The sequence below is a fragment of the Lemur catta genome, chromosome 7, assembly GCF_020740605.2.
Source record: "Lemur catta isolate mLemCat1 chromosome 7, mLemCat1.pri, whole genome shotgun sequence".
NCBI classification, from domain to species: Eukaryota; Metazoa; Chordata; class Mammalia; order Primates; family Lemuridae; genus Lemur; species Lemur catta.
Window position 1 is genome coordinate 9,148,750 of NC_059134.1, and position 19,787 is coordinate 9,168,536.

At 45.9% G+C, this 19,787-nt stretch overlaps 1 protein-coding gene across 2 annotated transcripts in view; it reads left to right on the forward strand.

The window, feature by feature from the left end:
* Nucleotides 1-10,162, forward strand: part of FLI1 (Fli-1 proto-oncogene, ETS transcription factor) — a 108,733-nt gene extending 98,571 nt beyond the window's left edge. For both annotated transcript variants that reach the window (XM_045555411.1, XM_045555410.1), the window contains exons 6-9: nucleotides 3,313-3,378; nucleotides 5,025-5,084; nucleotides 6,981-7,028; nucleotides 8,213-10,162. In XM_045555411.1, coding sequence (XP_045411367.1) covers nucleotides 3,313-3,378; nucleotides 5,025-5,084; nucleotides 6,981-7,028; nucleotides 8,213-8,742 — 704 coding nt within the window. In that variant the 3' untranslated portion in view covers nucleotides 8,743-10,162. The remainder of the gene's footprint in view (nucleotides 1-3,312; nucleotides 3,379-5,024; nucleotides 5,085-6,980; nucleotides 7,029-8,212) is intronic.
* Nucleotides 10,163-19,787: the final 9,625 nt, after the last annotated feature.

The following is a 19,787-nucleotide window of genomic DNA, read 5'->3' on the forward strand; positions in this document are numbered from 1 at the left end:
ATTGACAATTGGCTCGATCAGGTGATCAGTGGGAAATAAGAACCAGGGGGGGAGGCTGCCAGCACGTCCCTGGGCCTGGGTGTTCTCTGGCACACGGTAACGACGCTCCATCACGGTAGCGATCGCTGGCCCCGCCTGAGGTGGGCTCCACGCTGGGCACTGGGGTGTTCGCCGGGCACCTCGCTCACTCTGCACGGCTGCCCCGTTCTCAGACCTCTGAGGCAGAGCCGAGACCTTAGTCCTTGGCCTTGGCTTCTCCATTGTCATTTTTTGTCTTTGGGGCAGGAATTGCTCCCAAAACACTGGTTTTAATTTAAACCTTCCATTGAGTAGATGTCCCCTGGCACCCCAGAGCCCACAGAAGGCATGTGTTAAACTCTGTAGCAAGCGGCCCAGGCTGCCTCGGGGATTCAGGTGCCAGTGGGGCGTTTTCCACGCGAAGGTCTGGGAACGCGAAGGCCCAGTGGGGGAGGCCTGTGGTCCTGTGACTGTGACTGCACGCTCTGCTGGGACGTGGGCGGAAGGCGCCAGCCTACGGCACCGCCCGCCGCCGCTCGTGGCTCTTTTCACTCCACGGTGAGAACGCAGTTCCAGCTGCTTGCCGGGTGGCCCTTCTGTTTCTGGCACTTGCTGTTTCCCCCATGGGAGGCGCCGAGGGTTGGTTGGGACTTCCAAAGTCCCTTCAGCCAGGCTTCTGCCATGAGACAGGCCTGTGGGAGAACTGCCCCAGGCAGCTCTGCGTCCCTCCCCAGGCCCCGGGCACCACAGAGAAGGCAGGGCTGCCACGCCACCACTGCCATGGGGCACCAGCCTCAAAGCAGGACTCACTGGTTCCTTGCAGTCACAGAAGGAGCCAGTGACCACCCACAGCTGGGGAGAGGGAGCCCATTCGTGCCTTCTGTGACTTTTGCACGCCTGCCCTGTCCCTGGCACCAGAATAAAAGGAAGAAAATGGTAACTATAGCCATGGCCATAATTTGGGCTTTCAAAAGAGTGGTTCCTCCGAATGGTTACAAGATAGCTTTCAGACAGGACTGAAGCCTTCAGTAGACTAATGATTGAAAGTAGAAAAATTCTGTAGAAAAATCCGAGACAGAGATTTTATCGGTGCAGTCAAGTCAGAACTTCAGTTGACATATACTGATTTCTGGAACTTAGTGGATTTTTTTTTTTTCTTTTTGCTTGAATTTGTCACTATCAATTCCACTTTCTGTTCTATTCCTACTAGAATGATCCATCCCCCACACCACAACAAGCTCATTCTTCACCACACCTGTTTTCCTGGTGTCACTGCGAGCCCCGAACCTCTTGCCACTGCCTGGAACCCCAAAGTCACAAAGCTTGCTGAGCTGCCATGAGCACAACCGCGAACACGTCTCTGCTCTCCCTCCCCCTCTCCTTCCACGTCCCTCCCGTCAGTCAGCTCCACCCGTGCTGTCCCTCGAGGTCACCTTGACATCTCGCCACCTGCCTCCGCCTTGTGCTGCCTGCCTTGCTCACCCCACCTCTCCAGAGAGTGCTCCCTCAAGTCACACAGCCCTCAGGTGGCCTCTCCAGCCCCAGTTCTACTCCCCTTTCCCTCCTTAACCTCTGGCAGCCCTTACGTCTCCCAGGTGAGCCGCATCTCCTCACCATCTCAGCTCCTCGTTACCTCCATGCAAGGGCAGAGAGCCCCTTTCCTGTTATTCCACATCCGCTCTGCGGCCAAGCACACGATAGAGTGCCCACGTGGGTCCCAGATAAGTCACTGGAGGCCTAACCGACAGCCTCCTCCCGCTCAAAGAAAACTTTTTGCTGAATCTCACCTTTGCTTTAGCTGATGCCAACATTGCACACTCCACGCAGAAGATGCCCGTCAGAGCTTTCCACCTCATTCCAGGCTTGTACACAAGTTGGTTTTTCATTTGTGTGGTTTGCTTTTTAAGCAAGGAAAGGACTCTATTTATAGGAGAAACTGTGAAAGAAAAAAAAAAAGTCAAAAATAAAAGCAGACATCTTAAAGGCATTGAGCTTGGTCTCTCTCTTCCATCCCTGCCCTGCCCTTCTTCCCATCCACACCCCCCCCACTTTCTGTTTTGCTTTGCATGCCAATTGCTAAAGACTGTAATTTCAAAACTGAACTGACTTTTCCAGAGGCATGAGGAATGTGGGTCTGCACGTGGGTTTTTCCACAGAAAACTGTCTTTGCTGTTGGTTCTTCGTAGCCAGAAACAACAAGACCAGACAATGGGCCGAGTCCATCCATCCTCCCAGGTCGTGTCCTGCTTTGTCTGAGGGGCTCCGAAGGGGTCGGAGGGAACGGTTTGCGTTTCCCCGTCTGGCTGTTGTTTGATGAGGTTTGCGCTCCATTTGTTCAGATTGCTTTTATGGTTTCTTTGTTGTTCATGGAAAGACTTTGAAAGTCATAATTCTGCATCCTTAAGCTCTTCTGCTGTTCCTGCTCTATGTCTCAACGGGACTCACACCACCAGAAAGGAAATGAGCAAAGTTCCCAGCCACTTTGTTGAGCAATCTCTGAACACGGTTACGGAGGCATGTGGATCTTTCAAGAAAGAGGGGGGAGCACAAAGGTTTAAGTCCGAGCAGCGTTCTCAGGGCAGGCCAGAAGCACACCTTGCGCCCTTTCCAGGCAGAAGCGTGTCTCCGCCCGCCCGATTCTAGTCACACCTCCGGCCCCTTCCCTTTCTCTGTGGCCGTCCCGCCCAGCCCGTGTCACTACCGATGGGGAAGCCTGAGAGCCCCGAGAGGCTGGGACATGCTGGCTGCTCTGAGACAGCGTCCCACCCCCCAGAGTGCTCAAAGCAGGGTGGAGGGGGCCCCCAGGAAGGATTTTGCTTCACAGCTGTGGATAGTTTTTTCTTTCTAACCTTGTGTTAGTTTATATTTGTAGAAAGCTTTATCAGGTGCTGTATATATGTTATCTCATTTAATCATTACCACAACCCCATAAGGTAAATGATTCATGGCAATTTTTATTTCCATATTAAAAAAAATTGAGACCGGAAGGAGTCCTAGGATTCATCCAAAGTCTCAGGACAATCAGTGGCAGGGACAGGAGTTGAATCAATCCTTTGACTTCAAATTCAGGCTCTTCCCATTTCCTCTGCTCCTGAGACTGAGACCTTCTCAAAGTCAGGCTACTGCTCCATCGCACCCCCCCCTCCCCGGGGAAGAGTGCACCCCTGGAGCTTAGTGATGCTTACGAAGCCGTTGCGGAATTAAATCTAACCTCTCCTGATGACCAGGAGATAACCCTCACCAACCTTGCTGAAAGCGGCGATGGTAACACACCTACTTGCTGTTTCTCTCTAGACCCTTCTTACGACTCGGTCAGGAGAGGAGCATGGAGCAACAACATGAATTCTGGCCTCAACAAAAGTAAGTGACCATCGTTCCAGTCTCTGGGAGGAAACGCGTTCCTGAGGACTGGGGTCGAGGGCAGGGCGACAAGATGAAGGGGGACAGGAGCAAGCATCTATTTCCCCCCTTTGTGAGCAGACATCAAAATTAGTTGCCAATTTAGGGCCTGTCTGTGATACCCACCCCTTGAAGAATGGCATAGGATTTTCACGTAGACCTTTGAGTTTTGTCTCATCGCACTTGGTTTAGAGTTTTTGAAGGTTGAAGGTTTCTTGGGACAAGGTTCTGTATGAATGAAAGGTCACTGGCTTGGAGTCTGTTATTTAAGGCAGCACAGTGACCTGCTCTGACCTGGCCCCTCTGACTGTTGAGGCTCAGTCCTACCAGTCCCCTGTCCCCATTCCAGGAGAGACTGGGGTGGAGACAGCCTGAGGAGGAGAAGGTAGGGGTTGGAGACACCAGGTTGACCACCAATGGGCAAGGTGATGTTGCGTTGAAGTCTACCTAGTGTCTCCTATTAAGGGAATAAGGAAAGAGAATGACTCATGGACTCATGGACTCCGGACCAGCATGTGTCAGTCTTGCTGCCTCTAGGAAGTAAAATATGCACATGAATGATGAAGGGAAGTACTTCAAGAAAGAGATTGGGATTACAAATTAATGCCAATTAATGCCAATAACCAAGGTCACTTTCAATTTTAGTATTAATTGTTTACTTTGCACACAGCGCTGTGCACTATGGAATTAACACAGACAGATCAGGCATGGAACAGCCTCGAAAGCAGGGGAGGGAAACCATGCACACGGGTAACTCTTCTCATCTGGGTGGTGCCAGGGAAGGCAGCATTTGGGCTAGCTCTGGAAGGAGAGGCAAGGATTTGGGCCCATGGAGATGGGAGGACAGACACTTGCGCTAGAGCAGGGGCCGGGGGAGAACATCAAGCTTGGCCTGTCTGTAGTCAGTGAGAACCCCAGGTTCCTGGAGTCCAGGATGTGTGATGGAAAAAAAATCTGGAAAGGTCTGAAAGGGGCTGGGAATGATGCTATGAAGACAGACCTTAATTCTTGAGGCAACAAAGAGTCACTAAGGTTTTTGAGTGGAGGAGTGCATGATGGGTCGGGGGAAGATAGAAGAGTGGTGACGACACCTGTCAGACCTCGCGAGAAGCCATGCACACCTACAACGCAGAAACAACGACAGGGAGGAAGGGGGGTGTGGGAGATATTCAATAACATGGAGGAGAGCTCACAAAACACGGGACACAGGAAGCAGGTGACCTTTGCTCAAATGTCATCTTCTCATTATGTTACCTCTCTAAATTTCCTATTTAAAAAGGAAATCCACAGCCCCAATACCATCAGACAATTTGTACTATTGATTTACTTTTTAAAAATTTGCTTATCATTGTCTTCCCCACTAAAATGTAAGTTCTACCAGGAACTCCTTGTTCATTGCTGAGTCTCCAGCATGAAGAACAGAACTGCCACTGTGGGCTCTGGATAAATAGTTATAAAATAAAATGAATACATGAGTCAGTGGTAGGGGGGGTGAATGAACGAATGAGAAAGCACTTTCGTCCTCCTTCTGGAAGGTGTTTGTCAAGGTGTTTCTCTCCCCTCGTGGAGAATGGCCCCACCTACTGTGTTTTTTCCTCTTGTCACAGGTCCCCCGCTCGGAGGAGCACAGACGATAAGTAAGAACACGGAACAACGGCCCCAGCCAGGTACCTGCGCAGGACGGGCACTTTCGCCTTGCGTCTCACGCAGCTGCTGATTCCACATGGGCAACTGGGAGAGGATTTAAATAATATATCACATATGTTGTCTCTTTTTTCTCTCAAGGAGAGTCTATATTTGACTCTCTGTAATAGATCTGTGAATGAAGTAACAAGTACTGAAATCAGGTAGAGATTTGTTAAATATCAGAGGTGAAAGAAACTCAAAGATTAAATGTTCCAATGCTCTATTTTGTAAAATAAAGAAACTGAGGCCCAGAGAGGTCAAGTGATTTGCTAAAAGCCACACAGCTGGTTTATGAGAGAAGTAGAGCTATGGCCAAATTCCTGTCCAAGCCTTTTATGCTTCACCAAACCTTACTTTCAAAAATATGCCCATCCTGTGTTGGGTCGACTCAACCATTAAGGCAGAGGAATTTTTAAAGCCATGGACTTGGAGAGTTAATACTGCAGCAGAACTTAGAGACTTCTAAGTCCGTAACACCTACACCTTGTATCACATCTTGGTCCTCTGCCTGCTTCACCTCTACTCGTGGCAAAACGGAGTTGACTACCGAGCTGGGTTCAGTTCCACTGTCTGAGCCAAAGTCCCCCAGCAGGAGCTTCTGCTCAAGCTTCCTCCTTTGCCCTGTGGAGAAGTCGTCCTCCTGCTCTGTACAATGGCCCTTTGTCCGTCTGAAGACAGTTACAGCGCCCAAGCCCCAGGTCCACTCTGTCTGCTTATGTGGCACAGCTGGGACTAAGCTCTGAACAAGCCATTGGCTTCGGGATGGGCCAACGCTGTTCTCCATCTTTCTCAAAGATTTTCTCCAAGAGAAAATCAACCTACATTTTACCAGGAGGGCTAAGAAAAACCTTGCTCACTGTGAAATACAAGTCAGATGTAGAGATTTTTAAAGGATCTTCAACAACAAAATGAGGCATCACCTGCCAAAAATATTTTAGTTATCATGCTAAAAATGTGGCTGAGAAAGGATGGACTAAATGGCCTTAAGGACGCTTGAAACTAGTTAATGGTTCTAAATAGAAACCAAAAAATCATATTGATTTTCTAAAAATTGCAATTATAATTGTAAAAATTGAAATCATACAAGAGATGTGACAGTACGGCTAAGCTGAGATCCAGCTTTCTACCATGATTTCAACTAAAAAAAAAAAAAGAAGACAAATCTTACCTAAACCAATATTGCCAAGGTTTTTTTATGGCTAAATAATCACATAAGTTTTAAGTAAATCAAGATTTTAAGAATAGTCGTTTTACAGCTAAAATACAAATTCTGGTTAGCGTTGACATGTCTAAGCTTAAAATCACAGTTATACTAGAAGGGAACTGAGGAAGTTGGTAGCCAAACCCATTCATTTTGCAGATGAGAAAACTGATACCCAGAAACTGTCCAAAAAGTTACTTGTTTATAGCGTAGCTGGGGCTAGAACCCAGGCTGCATGGTTTCCAGGCATGTGTTTTTTATGCTACGTCAGAGATTTGTGCTCTTGTCAATATTAGGGAGAGCTAAGACCAGAAACCATAAGACCTTCTTTAAGCCATCCGTCCACTTATTTGTTGTATGACTGAATATTAGACAGCGGCTTTCCAAATGTTTTCTTATTTTCTTTTGGGTAATGATAGCATAATCTACAAATTTTAGACACCAAGTATGAAAAAGTGATGATGTAACTATTCCACGTTTTTTCTGTAGTTATTGAGATGAAAGCCGTAACTGTTAGGATCATTGAGTTCTGCAAACTAAAAGCGGTAAAGTTTTCTGAGATCAGTCATTTCAATGATATTGCAATAAAAGTATAAACCCTTTGGTTTTCTTATTGTTGATGCTATAGTTATATTTTTAATAACACTGAAGCCAATTTCCTTTTCTGTTTCCCTAGATCCGTATCAGATCCTGGGCCCGACCAGCAGTCGCCTAGCCAACCCCGGTGAGTTTACCCAGCCTGCAAGCCTTTCTTTCCAGCATGTAGCTTTGCAAGGCCGCAGAGACCTCTGTCCTAAGTCCCGACACCTGCCTGGGGAGTAGCACATACTTTTCCTCGAAATGTTCAAGACCTGCTTGTGCAGCACGCAAACGAGCGCTCAGGGCTGGTCCCTGGTGCAGTGTCCCTCGGTGAGGATGCTGTGGGGTGCAAACATCAGCGCTGCATACCTGCACTGAGGCGCAGATCGGTGCTAAATGGCACGGGTGGAAGTCCCAGTGGGGAAAGATGGAAAAAAGAAAAGGAAGCAACTCCGGTGAGCTCAGTTATCTCCCCCTGAGAGGGACAGGCAAATAAATACTCTAAAAATGCTTATTCTTGATTTTAGAAAGCGTGGCAGGGTTTTCTGGCCTTATAAAGGAGCTGAATTCCACATAAAGTAATTTGACAATGTATTGTAAGGATTTATTTTTGAAAATAACTCTGAAGTGAGCTCTTCTAGATGGAGACCACTGGGCTTGCGAGCGGCGAGGCCTTTGCAAGAGGGAGGCCCGCACGTCCTCCCGTCCCGGGGACGAAACGCCGCCAGCGCCTCCCCCTCCCCGCCCCGTTCCTTAGCGCCCGACCACTCCCGCCCAGAGGAAAAAGAACCCACCCGGCATCTCCTGTTATTTTTCTCTCTGCCCAAGTTCTCTGTAGAACTTAGAGCTGAGAACCAAGCTCTAGGGCTCTGCCAAGGAATGAGCCAGGTCTGGCCAACCTAAAGCTCAGGACGCACCTTCTCCGGTTACTCTGACAGCTGTTTCATGACCCAGAGACTAGACAGTGATGTGGGCCTTTATAGGAGAGATTCAAAAATCTTGCCCCAAGGGGTAGGGGTGAGGTGGCTCACCCAAGATCTCCCAGCTCATTCTGGGCAAACCCAGCACCTTATCACCCACATTCTGTTCACCAGGCCTTGGGGCAAGTTGTCTTAAGACCTAACCTTGCTCATTACGCCCATCTCAGCGGCAAGCAGAAAAGCAAACCAGCAGTGATCAGAAGGGGCTGCCAAGTCCATCAAACGTGAAAGGAAAGAAAGAATGAGGGTTTCTCACAAAGAATGAGGAGCCCCTGCAGTTAGGGACCTGGGTTCTGCCTTCTCCAGGCTGAGATAACTCTGTCCTCTCCTGTTTGCCTCCCGCCTGCAGGCAGCGGGCAGATCCAGCTCTGGCAATTCCTCCTGGAGCTGCTCTCAGACAGTGCCAACGCCAGCTGTATCACCTGGGAGGGGACCAACGGGGAGTTCAAAATGACGGACCCCGATGAGGTGGCCAGGCGCTGGGGGGAGCGGAAAAGCAAGCCCAACATGAATTATGACAAGCTGAGCCGGGCCCTCCGATATTACTACGACAAAAACATTATGACCAAAGTGCATGGCAAAAGGTATGCCTACAAATTTGACTTCCATGGCATTGCCCAGGCTCTGCAGCCACATCCGACCGAGCCGTCCATGTACAAGTACCCTTCTGATATCTCCTACATGCCTTCCTACCATGCCCACCAACAGAAGGTGAACTTTGTCCCTCCCCACCCGTCCTCCATGCCTGTCACTTCTTCCAGCTTCTTTGGAGCGGCATCCCAATACTGGACCTCCCCCACTGGTGGAATCTACCCCAACCCCAATGTCCCCCGCCATCCTAACACCCACGTGCCTTCACACTTAGGCAGCTACTACTAGAAGCTTCACCATCGGTGGCCTTCCAGCCAAAGCCCTGTCCTTCACACTTCCTGGATACTTTGGACTCTAAAGGACATGTATGGCCTTGAAGAAGAAACAAAACTGGATGTTCTTCCTTGTTGGATAGAACCTTTATATTTGTTCTTTAAAAACAATTTTTGTCATGTTGGTAACTTTTTGCTTCCTCTACCTGAACCAAGAAATGGGCCAGTATGCCAGTGTGTGTTCTCAGTCGCCTATCATCTTGTGAGTTGAATATTTAGATTACTGGAATGGTTATGTCATGGTTCTGAGCAAGAAGCTATACATTTTCTTTATGTTTTTATGACCTAAGCAGTTTCTCATCAACACACGGGTCTTATCATTATAGGGTTCATGGACTTAACCAGTCATGTTCTGGTTTGAGACTTATTGAAAATAGAGTCAAGAAGCTTATAATCTTATTTTAGGAGGACCTAATTCAGTGGATGGCAACTGGAACATTGGTTGTAAGGCCAGTGAAGTTTTCACCCAACTGGAATTTAAAAGAAAGAACGTTTGTGAGTATTTAAGAAGCTGTGGGCATTGCAAAACCCCCTCCGTGGGCAGTATGCACGCGGCTGACCATTCTGTCTAGAAGTAGTCAAGATAGAAACTAAGAAATTTTAATGCAAATACAGACATTCCTGAAAGACAGAGAATTAAATAACTTTTTTAAAAAATGATGACAGTGGGTCCCAGAACTTAGAAAGTCATAGGGATTTCTAGACTCAGACAGATTCGCAAACGCTGTGCGTTTGTCAGGCCATCAGACCAGGGTCAACCAATCAGAAGGCAACTTACTGTATAAATTATGCAGAGTTATTTTCCTATATCTCACAGTATTGAAAGTAAATAAGTAAAAAATTAAAAAGAATAAATAAACGAGTTGACCTCGGTCACAAATGCAATTTTACTATCAAATCAGTCGCTGTTATTTTTTTAAATGTAATTTGTACATCTTTTGTCAATCTGTACATTTGGGCTGTTTGTACGTTTTTATAGCTGGTTTTTAAAAAGCATAATGTGACTATTGCTGAAAAGAAAACAGGGCGTTTAAGTCACTGACTTACGAGAAAGAGAAGCACTGGTACAGTTATTTAACAGGCGTGCAAAAGCAAGGAAAGGCAAACCATTTAAATCTTTAATGCTTTGGAAATGTTTGTAAATAACAGTACTGCAATAATCATAACTCTGAAAGGAGAAGAACCAAACTTTCCCTTGTGGAGACGAGGGATTTTCCTGCTCTATATATGCAATATATTTTTTAGACATTAAAATATATATAATTTTGCAGGTAATCGTTGACTTTTTTAACTATATGAAGTGTTAAGCTGACAACTGTCAATGAAGACTATGTTGTAAAATAATTTGACTAAATAAATTGTGCCTTCTTCTCTCAGAACTGAGGATGTTTCTTATTTACCCCTCATTAAGTCAAAGGATTTTCCCAGGGAAGTTTTCTATTTACCTCTTGCACCATCAAGAAGTTTTCAAATGTACATACTGCAGCACAGCAGAAGGTACAAAATCAATTGTGGTTTTTCATTGCTGTTGACGATGTTTGCAGTGATTTTTTTAATGTTATATTTAAATCTTCCTCCAGCCTAACAGGGTTTGATAAAAATGACAGCCAAGGCCACAGACGATCTGTGTCCAAGGGTCACAGCAAAGCAAACGATCCATCCAGACTTGGTCACGAGACTTAACCCTGGTGCCTCCCCCAAGTGCTTCAGACCCAGGTGGCCGACCTGACACCAACAGAGAATGAGCCCTGCTGCCTTCGGGTCCCAGGCCGGGATTTTATGGCCCATGCAGACTTTAAGGTCTTTTTTTCTTCCCAAGGAAGAAACTTGCCTCAAATTGCTTCACTGTTAGGTAGCTTGTTTTCATTTCCTCTATTTTACAATGAAAAGGAATGAGACCTGGGAAGCCCTTGATGTCTGTTGCAGGGAATTAGACTCACAGCACTGCTAACCCTGTAACCTTTCCAGGGTAACACTGAGCACCTTTTAGACAACGTGTCTACCTAGATAAAATGAGATGTGTTCCAGAACATTGGTCCCCAGTGTTTTTTAATCTTACACCCTACCATTAAAAAAATGTGTTAAGCACATATTCTCAGTATATGCACATCGATTTATAAATCATATACGTAATCTGTTACACCATTATTTATATTATAAAACCAGCAAAAATAGAAAAATTTAAAGGATGACATAAAACTAAATTGAAACTGAAATTTTAATGTTTTTTCTCCTATTTTCTTTATATTGTATATCCCTTGCTGTTAACAGTCAAAACAAAAAAGTTAGTCTTTAGTAAAATAAGTGTGTGTATATATATTCATGTAGGGATTTTCTAGTGACTTCTAGGAGAGGAGAAAATAAAAGCGTAGTATTAATGGCCCAAGCACAGAGAGAGAAATGGGGAAGGCCAGGTATGTTTCAGAACAGTCCAGCTGGTGTCTAGCCAGCTGCAAATCTCTGTCTCAGCCACACAGTGTCCACATCAGCTTTGCAATCGAGCACTCGCTAGGGGAAACGGAGGCGCGTTCCTGACGGCTGGGAGGGCTCAGGCCATCGGGCGCTCCCCCTTTGAGAGGTTTCTGTACGTGTCATATGCAAACACTGGCCTAGGTTCATCACCTCTACGAAGTCTCAGAACTTTAGCCCAATGTTTCCCGGAATGTGTTCCCAGTGACTTATTCTGGTCTCAGAAGCTGGTCCGCTCACTGACAGCGCTGGGCCACCATTTTCTCCTCAGGAGCGTCTGTAGGAAGGAAGGACTGGCATTCAGTCCCCTGCCATGCCCAGGCTGAAAGTTTACTCACTGGCCCAAGGGCGCCGGCTGAGCAGTCACAGAGGACAAACCGCTCTTTCCCCTGCCGGCTGCTAGTCCAGCGCTGCCCCGCGACCATCCTGGGCCCGTGCCAGGGGTCTCGCAGTCTAGTGGGCAGCGCGAGCCTGGAGCAGCTCCGATGGAAACTGTTCCTGGGCAGACTGGGTGGCTTATAAAACAAATTTATTTCTCACGGTTCTGGAGGCTGGACGTCCAGGATCAAGGTGCCAGCAGATTTGGTGTCTGGTGAGGGCGGCTTCCTGGTTCACAGAGGGTGCCTTTCCACTGTGTCCTCACACGGGGAACGGGGCAAGGTGTCCTCTGGGGCCTCCCGCGTCAAAGCAGGGATCCCACTCAAGAGGGCTCTGCCCATGGGACCTAATAGCCTCCCGAAGGCCCCAGCTCCAAATGCCCGCAATTGGAGGTTAGGTTTCAACATACATGATTCTGGGAGGGGGACAGACAGAAACATTCAGTCTGTAGCAGAGGTCACCTTTTCTTCAGAGTCAAAAAATACTGTTGAGTCCTACATGAAGGAAGTCACGCTTTCAATATCTGTTCTTTTGAAACATTTTTAATGGCCAGAACAATCACTAGAAATTTAATAACACTTAAAATGATTATTATTTTACTTAACCAATAATATCTGCATGCAAGTGAACAATGAATGTGCACGATGTTTATTTAGTTCCTGGGTAATACATGAAGTTGAGTCCTCAGATGGGGTATACTAGTTTAGGTCAGATGAGATCAGGAGATTCCAGAATACCAGGGAGGAAAGGAGCATCTATCTGTCCACTCCAAGCCAAGGTGCTGCCAGGCCACGGCAATGGCTAGTGAGGAAATAAAAAACAAAATAAAGTGCAGTATTTTCTGTAAGAGGTCTGTGGCCTTGGTTTCTCATCCTACTTCTTCTAATATATGCTCATTAACAACCATCATATAAACATGTTGCCTTAAAAACTATTGAAAAAGGTGGGACTGCAAATTATTACAACCTCTGTGGAAAACAGTATGGAGATTCCTCAAAGAACTAAAAGTAGACCTACCATTTGATCCAGCAATCCCACTACTGGGTATCTACCCAAAGGAAAAGTAATCTTTTTATCAAAAAGACACCTGCACTCAAATGTTTATTGCAGCAAAACTCACAATTGCAAAGATTCTGGAATCAACCCAAGTGCCCATCAATTCATGACTGAATTAATAAGATGTGGTATATATACACCATGGAATACTACATAAAAAGGATGAATTAATGCCTTTTGCAACAATTTGGATGGAACTGGATGGAGACCATTCTCTTAAGTGAAGTATCTCAAGAATGGAAAAACAAATGCCACATGTACTCACTATTAAATTGGAACTAACCGATGGGCACACATGTGCACACAGGGAAGTAAACTCAGTGGCAATGAAGCAGGGAGGAGGGGAGAGGAAGGGACGGGGAAAACCAACCTACTGGGTACAGCGAACACTATCTGGGTGATGAGCACACTTATAGCCGTGACTCAAGCCTTATAAAAGCGATCCATGTACCCAAAAACATTTGTACACCCTTAATATTCTGAAATAAAAAACATGTTTAAAAAAACACTATTGAAAAAGTACCCTTTGGGGGAAGCAGTCCTTGAGCCTGGCTCTTGTCCCCTGTCTTGCTGGGGGTCTGCCTCTCAGAGGTGCCTCCACCATCAACAGCTCTGCTGGGCTTGTGTCCAGAACACATGCAGGAGGCGGCAGTTGAGACGATGCTTTGTGTCAAGGGGACCAGGAGAGAAGAGGTAGTGAGGAACTGGGGTGGGGACTAGGTTCTGGTGAGTATACACAGGCTTTACGCTTATCCAGGAAGGAATGTGTGTTTTGCAAAAGCACACTGGGCATTTCATCACGTGGAAAGCTACTGAAATTGACACTGCACGCCTTCAGCCAGGGAGTCCCGCTAAGGGATTATGCAAGGTCGGCCAATTTCAGGACTACAAATCCCAGCCTCCCTCGGGGGACAGACACTTCTGAGAGGAAGTGGGTTAGCCAGGCAAACCTCTAGGGTTTCAGCCAGTTGAGAAAGGATGTGGAGGGAAGCTTTTAAAAGGAATGTCGGCCCGCAAGCCTGGGGTCTGTCTCGCTCTCTCACTGTTACTTGGCCTCCTGTCTAATTGTTTCAGTCTGTCTGAGCTGGTAAATTCCTAAGCACATAGTCAATTTACACTTAGCTTAAAAGCTCTAGGGGGAAACAGGAAAAATTTCCAGTGAGACCACTCACTTACCTACAATTGCTAGATTAACCTTCTGGATTTTAACTGAGTTAACTCATATGTTTTCTTAGTGGAGGAGAAAGGCAATTTGAGTAGATAAATGAGAATGAATAATGCCAGCCAAAGAGCCTGGGTTCAAATTCTGGCCCTTCTGCCTACTGGGCAACTTGTCTGCACCTATTCCCCGGCAACGGCAGCGGAGTAGTATCTCCTGCAGACTTCCTGTGAGGTGTTAGATGACAATGAGGAAAACCCATGTAGAATGCGGCACAGGGAAGTGTCTATATAATCAGTTACCTGCTAGTATTCGCTAGGTTTTTCCAAGAAGTCCTTGGTAATTGGTGAGCACTCTGTTCGGGGAGTTCAGTGCAGTGTAGTTTGTGTTTTGCGGTCAGAAGGACATTTTCCAAATGGGTGAAAAGTGGAGTAAATTGGATTTTCCAGAGAGCATTTGCATTTTCCCCGTGCACGGTCCTCCAGTGCCCCAGTTGGGCTTTTGCCCTTCCCTGGCTCCGTGTGTATACCTAAAGCCAGTGGAGCATGCAGCCAAGCTGCAGGATGCTGCACATAAAATGAGATTGTTATAAAGGAATGCTAAAAATGCACTTCGACAGAAATGTTGCATGGGATTTTTCAATTGGCTAAGCAATAGAAGTTGGGTGCTGGGATTTTATGCCTAGCAAACCTGGATTCAGACTTTTCACAGACCTAAAGCCATCTGTAAGCTCCATGACAGAAGGGACTATGTCTACCTTGTGTGCCATGGTGGCAGCAGCACACAGCAATTGGTCAGAAAATATATAAAAAGTGAATATATAAAGAACAGGCCCAGAGTCAGAAAGACCTGGTTTTGAAGCCTACCGTCTCCACAGCTTGAATTGTAACTCATTGTCTGTGAGCTTGGTTTTCCCATCTGTAAAATGAGGATGAAGGTAATAGCCATCCAAGGTTATCACAGGAGTTATGTGAGATAACGCATGTAACAATGTTTTGTGTGCTGAAAAGAACTACAAAACTGTGAGATATTACTGCATAGGTTGGTAGGCAGCACCTCTGTATCAGCCAAAACTCTGTACTGGTCTCTGTTCCTCTCTGATATGAGATAGAGTTAAACCGTACTACTCTCTTCTGTTGCATATTATGAATATACATTTTAAATTTAAAAATACTATAAAAGCTTGAAACAGTCAAAAAACGTACAGAAAAGTTGGAACAGTACAAATAACATTTTCTAGTGAATCATTTGAGAGAAAGTGTCCAACTGTGCTCCATTACCCCCAAATCCCTGAGTGTGTGTATTTCCTTCAAACAACAAGATCCCCCCACGTAATCCAGGACAGCCGTGAGAATCGAAAAATTAATGCAAACAGATGACTACCAGCTGATCCTCAGGCACCAGTCACTCTTGGCTCACTGTCCCCACTGCTGTCCTCTGTGGCAAAAGGGTCCCACTCAGAATCACAGATTGCATTTAGTTGTCACGTCCTGTTAGTCTGGAACACTCCCTCAGTCTTTCTTTGACCTTTAGGACTTTGACAATTTTGAATATTATAGGCTAGTTATTCTGTAGAATGTTACTCAGTCTGGGGTTGTCTCGTATCTCTTCATGGCCAGACTCAGCCTGGGCACCTCTGCGGGGACGAGCACAGAGGCTGTGCTGCATGCTTCTCCTTGCACCCCGTCGGGTGGCACCTAATTTCAATTTATCCCGGTGTTGATGGAGTTCACTCTGCTGATTTATTTAAGGTGGTAGCTCCTGAGCTTCCCCTTTGAAAATTATTCTTTTACTCTTTGTAATTAGTAAGTATTTTGTGTGGGTATACTTTGAAATTATGTAAGTATCCCAGTCATCATCAAATTTCAACGTATTCATTCATTCATTTATATCTCTGAAGACTCACGGTTTCTTATTTTATTGACTGGATATGATTGCTCTTACCATTATTTAATTTCATGATTACACTGTCTCCGTGGGAGGCCACCCAAGCTGACTCTGTCTTCTTTGACATGTTCCCATCAGTCTTTGAGCACTTCCTTACTTTCTCCTACAACAACATATTTTGAACTCTATACCCCAGCCCCGGAATCACTCATTTCTCCACGGATTCCTGGTTCTTTTTAGTGGAAAATGCTATTTAGAAGCCAATATCTGGGTGCTAGGGGTGCTAATTCCTAATGTGGTCCCTGCTCCCTGGTCCACTCAGTGGACAGAGGTAGACAATATATGTAATACATACATACATACACATCATATATGTGTGTGTCTACATACACTCACATATATACACACATACACAAACATTTTTATACACATACAGTCATAAGTCACTTAATGATGGGGATACATTCTGTGAAACACATTGTTATGCAATTTCATGGTTGTGTGAAGTACATAAAGTGTAGTTCACACACCTAGACGGTACAGCCTACGACACACCTAGGCTATGTGGGACGCCTGCTGTTCCTAGGCGACAAACCTGCACAGCGTGTTCCTAGGCTAAATACTGCAGGAAACTGGAACACAATGGTAAATATTCGTGTATGTAAACATAGAAAGGTACAGTAAAAATACTACATAAAAGATTTAAAAAATAGTACATTTGTATAGAGCACTGACCAAGAATGGAACCTGCAGGATTGCAAATGACTCTGGGTGAGGTGGTGAGTGAACGTGAAGGCCTAGAACATTACTGGACACTACTGCAGACTTTATAAACACTACACTGAATTTATTTTTAAAATTTTTCTTTTTTCAATAGTAAATTAATCTTAGCTTACTAAACTTTTTTATTTTATAAACTTTTCCATTTTTTTTAACTTTTTGACTCTTTTGTAATAACAGTTTAAAGCAAAATACATTGTACCACTGTACAGAAATATTTTCTTTCTTCATATCTTTTTTCTATAAGCTTTTTATTTTTTTAAGTTTTTATTTATTTATTTTTACTTTTTAAACTCTTTTGTTAAAAACTAAGACGCAAACGCACACATTACCCTGGGCTGACACAGGGGCAGGATCATTGACATCACTGTCTTCTACCTCCACATCTTGTCCCACTGGGAGGTGTTCAGGGGCAATGACACATCTCCTAGGATAACAATGGCTTCTGGAATACCTCCTGAAGGACCTGCCCGAGGCTACTCTACAGTTAATTTTTATTTTATAAGTAGAAGGAACATACTCTAAAATAATGATACAAAATATAGTGTGGTAAATACCTCAACCAGTGACATAGCCATGTATTACCATTATCAAGAGTTATGTGCTGCACGCAAGAGTACATGCCAGGCTTTTGCACAGCGGGCAGTGCGGTAGGTTTGCACACACCAGCGTTACCACAAGCATGGCGGCACTGCATTGTGCTGCCACACGGGGACAGCTGCAGCATCACTGGGCGATAGGAAGTTTCCAGCTCCGTTATGACCTTGTGGCACCACTGTCCTATATGTGGTCTGTTGTGGACTAAAACATGGTTATGCAGCACATGACTCTATATGCATATGAATTTCTATCTATATTTATTTCTATATATCTATAGTGAAAACCCTGAGTTTGCTCAGATGCATTTATTCCTAATCCAGCCCCACAGGGTTCACTCTAGTTGTAATTCTCTTATTTGACAATAGGAAACAGGGTTTCCATTAAGCATCTTATATGCACTTTCTTATCAATTCTTCTGCATGTGACCAGTCTTCTACCTCTGCTGCACTCCCACCCCCATGCAACGTGTTCCTCTCCCCCTTGACCCTAAATTCCCATCCTGGTTGCCCTGTGGCATGGGTACTCTCCTCATACCACCCCAGGTAGTTTCTCCCTACCGATATCATTCTCACCCTGTTCAAGCTCTGACACCCCAAGCCAGGCAGCCCCTTCACGGGGACACCCTCCTTAACCTGCTCCCACGACAGGCTACACAGGCCCCACCTCCCCAATGCTCTCTTCACTCTCCCCTCTAGGGAGGTTTGGCTAATTCTGGGAGGGATAATATGAGCATTTGTAGAGGTTCCAAAAAACTCCAAAGCACCATAAAATCACATTTGCATACAGCATGCACTTAAGTTATTTGCAAGAAATATCTTCAAGAGAGCAGTTATTCAGTTTGTTGAGAGTTAATTACAAATGGTCCTCTTATCTTTGCACAGGCAACTGGCCAAAAGGTAATGGAAGAGGACACTGGAGGTAAGACCACTGCAGTCTGTCCCTGGAGGGAGCCTGTTCCACCTCCAGCATTCTGGTAATCAGTGCAGATGGACTGGTGTCCTATGCCTGGGGCCTGCTGGTGTTCCTGGGAGAAAATATGACAAACGATGGGGGCACTGATACTGGGTTTCCAGGACATCAGTTTAATGATCTCAATGCAAAAATGTAGTTTACTCAGAGTCACAGCATCTCTAGAAGGTGAAAACTATCCCTCACGAAATCCTCAACCATCCTGATCTGAGAAAAATGGGAAGATTGGCCTAACCATGGAATTTCCTGGTCTTGGAGGATTTACGACCAAAGATCCAGCGGATGACCCGAATCATAAGTGCTGGCTGCACAGCAAATTCAATTATCCCAAATTCCAACGCACCACCCTGCTTCCTGCCCCTCCCCCCTTTCTTATCATGATCTTTCCTGGGCCATCAACCCCCACTGGGTCGTCTGAGCCCAAGTTTAATCTCTCAGCAAACTCAGAGCTAAGAATCCATGCTGAGGACATCTCATTAGAGGGAGAAAGCCACATTCTTGATGAAGAGCAGTGACATAAATTTATCCCCAGCCTGGCCTACCCAGCACAAAAAGTAGATCAGTCCTATCCACTCCTTCCAGCCATCAGGACAAAGAAAACAGCATTAGGATATGAGAAGTTGCTTTTCTAGCAGTGTGGAGGCCCTTACTAACTGACAAAGAAGGGACACTTGCATCAGCTTTATCTGCTGGGGTTTTAACCACCATTGTGCACACTAAATAGCTGTCATTGGTCTCCCTCTCCACCTGGCCACAGGTGGTTAGAGAACGTATCTTCATTATTTAGACAGACTTCGTAAAGGTGGGTTCTCTGCATTGGAAAGGACAGGCATTCGCTTAGGCTCCGGGCTTCCTGGACTACTAGGAATTTACTGTGAAATGCCCACAGCAATGAGGGAGACAGGAACCCCCAGACAACAAGAACTCTTAGAGGGACAGCCTGCTGGAGCCTGGAATGAGAAAGCCACCAGAGCCCAGGGGACCCAGGAGGCGCTCCCACATTTCCATGACTAAGATCCCTTGTCACATCTTCCCACTGGCCATTCAGCCCCCTACCTTCTGCCTCAATCTCTCCATATTTCCCAGTTCAAATGTTTGACAGAGAAGGTCTGCTTTGCCTGGATAATTCCTGTTAGTCAGACACCCTGACTGGCCAGCCTAGGCCACCCCTACTGCCAAAGGCAGGACAACAGCATGTGGGAAATGACCCGGGGCAGTGTCTCTGAAGAGTGGCATCCAAACCTCGGTTTCTAGGACTTACTTGGTCTCCATGCTTCACCCAGAAATCTTTAGTTACATCATGGAAAGTGTCTAAATGCCACATTACAAAAGGATACTGTATCACCACCAGGCCTAGACTGGCACGTGGCTTTTAGGGAGAAAGGAACTAACATTGAGTGCTATGGTTTTCATCCTTAACCCTCACCACAGCCCAGTGAGGTGGGCGTTCCTCATCCCGGTTCCTAGTAGGGGGTTCTGAGGCTCTGAAGTCACATGAGTAGGTGGACTTGAACTCTGGCCACCGGCTCCATCCCTGAAATGTCTGGAGCCAGCAGCACCTTCTGCCTCTTCTTGGGTTTTCCACCGGCTCCACGGCAGACACACCGCCCCAGAGGGAGGGCTGCTTGCACCTCAGAGCTGAGACACAAAGCACTTTACAGTTTCAAAGCCTTCTTTTCCCCTGTAACATGCATCACTGTTTA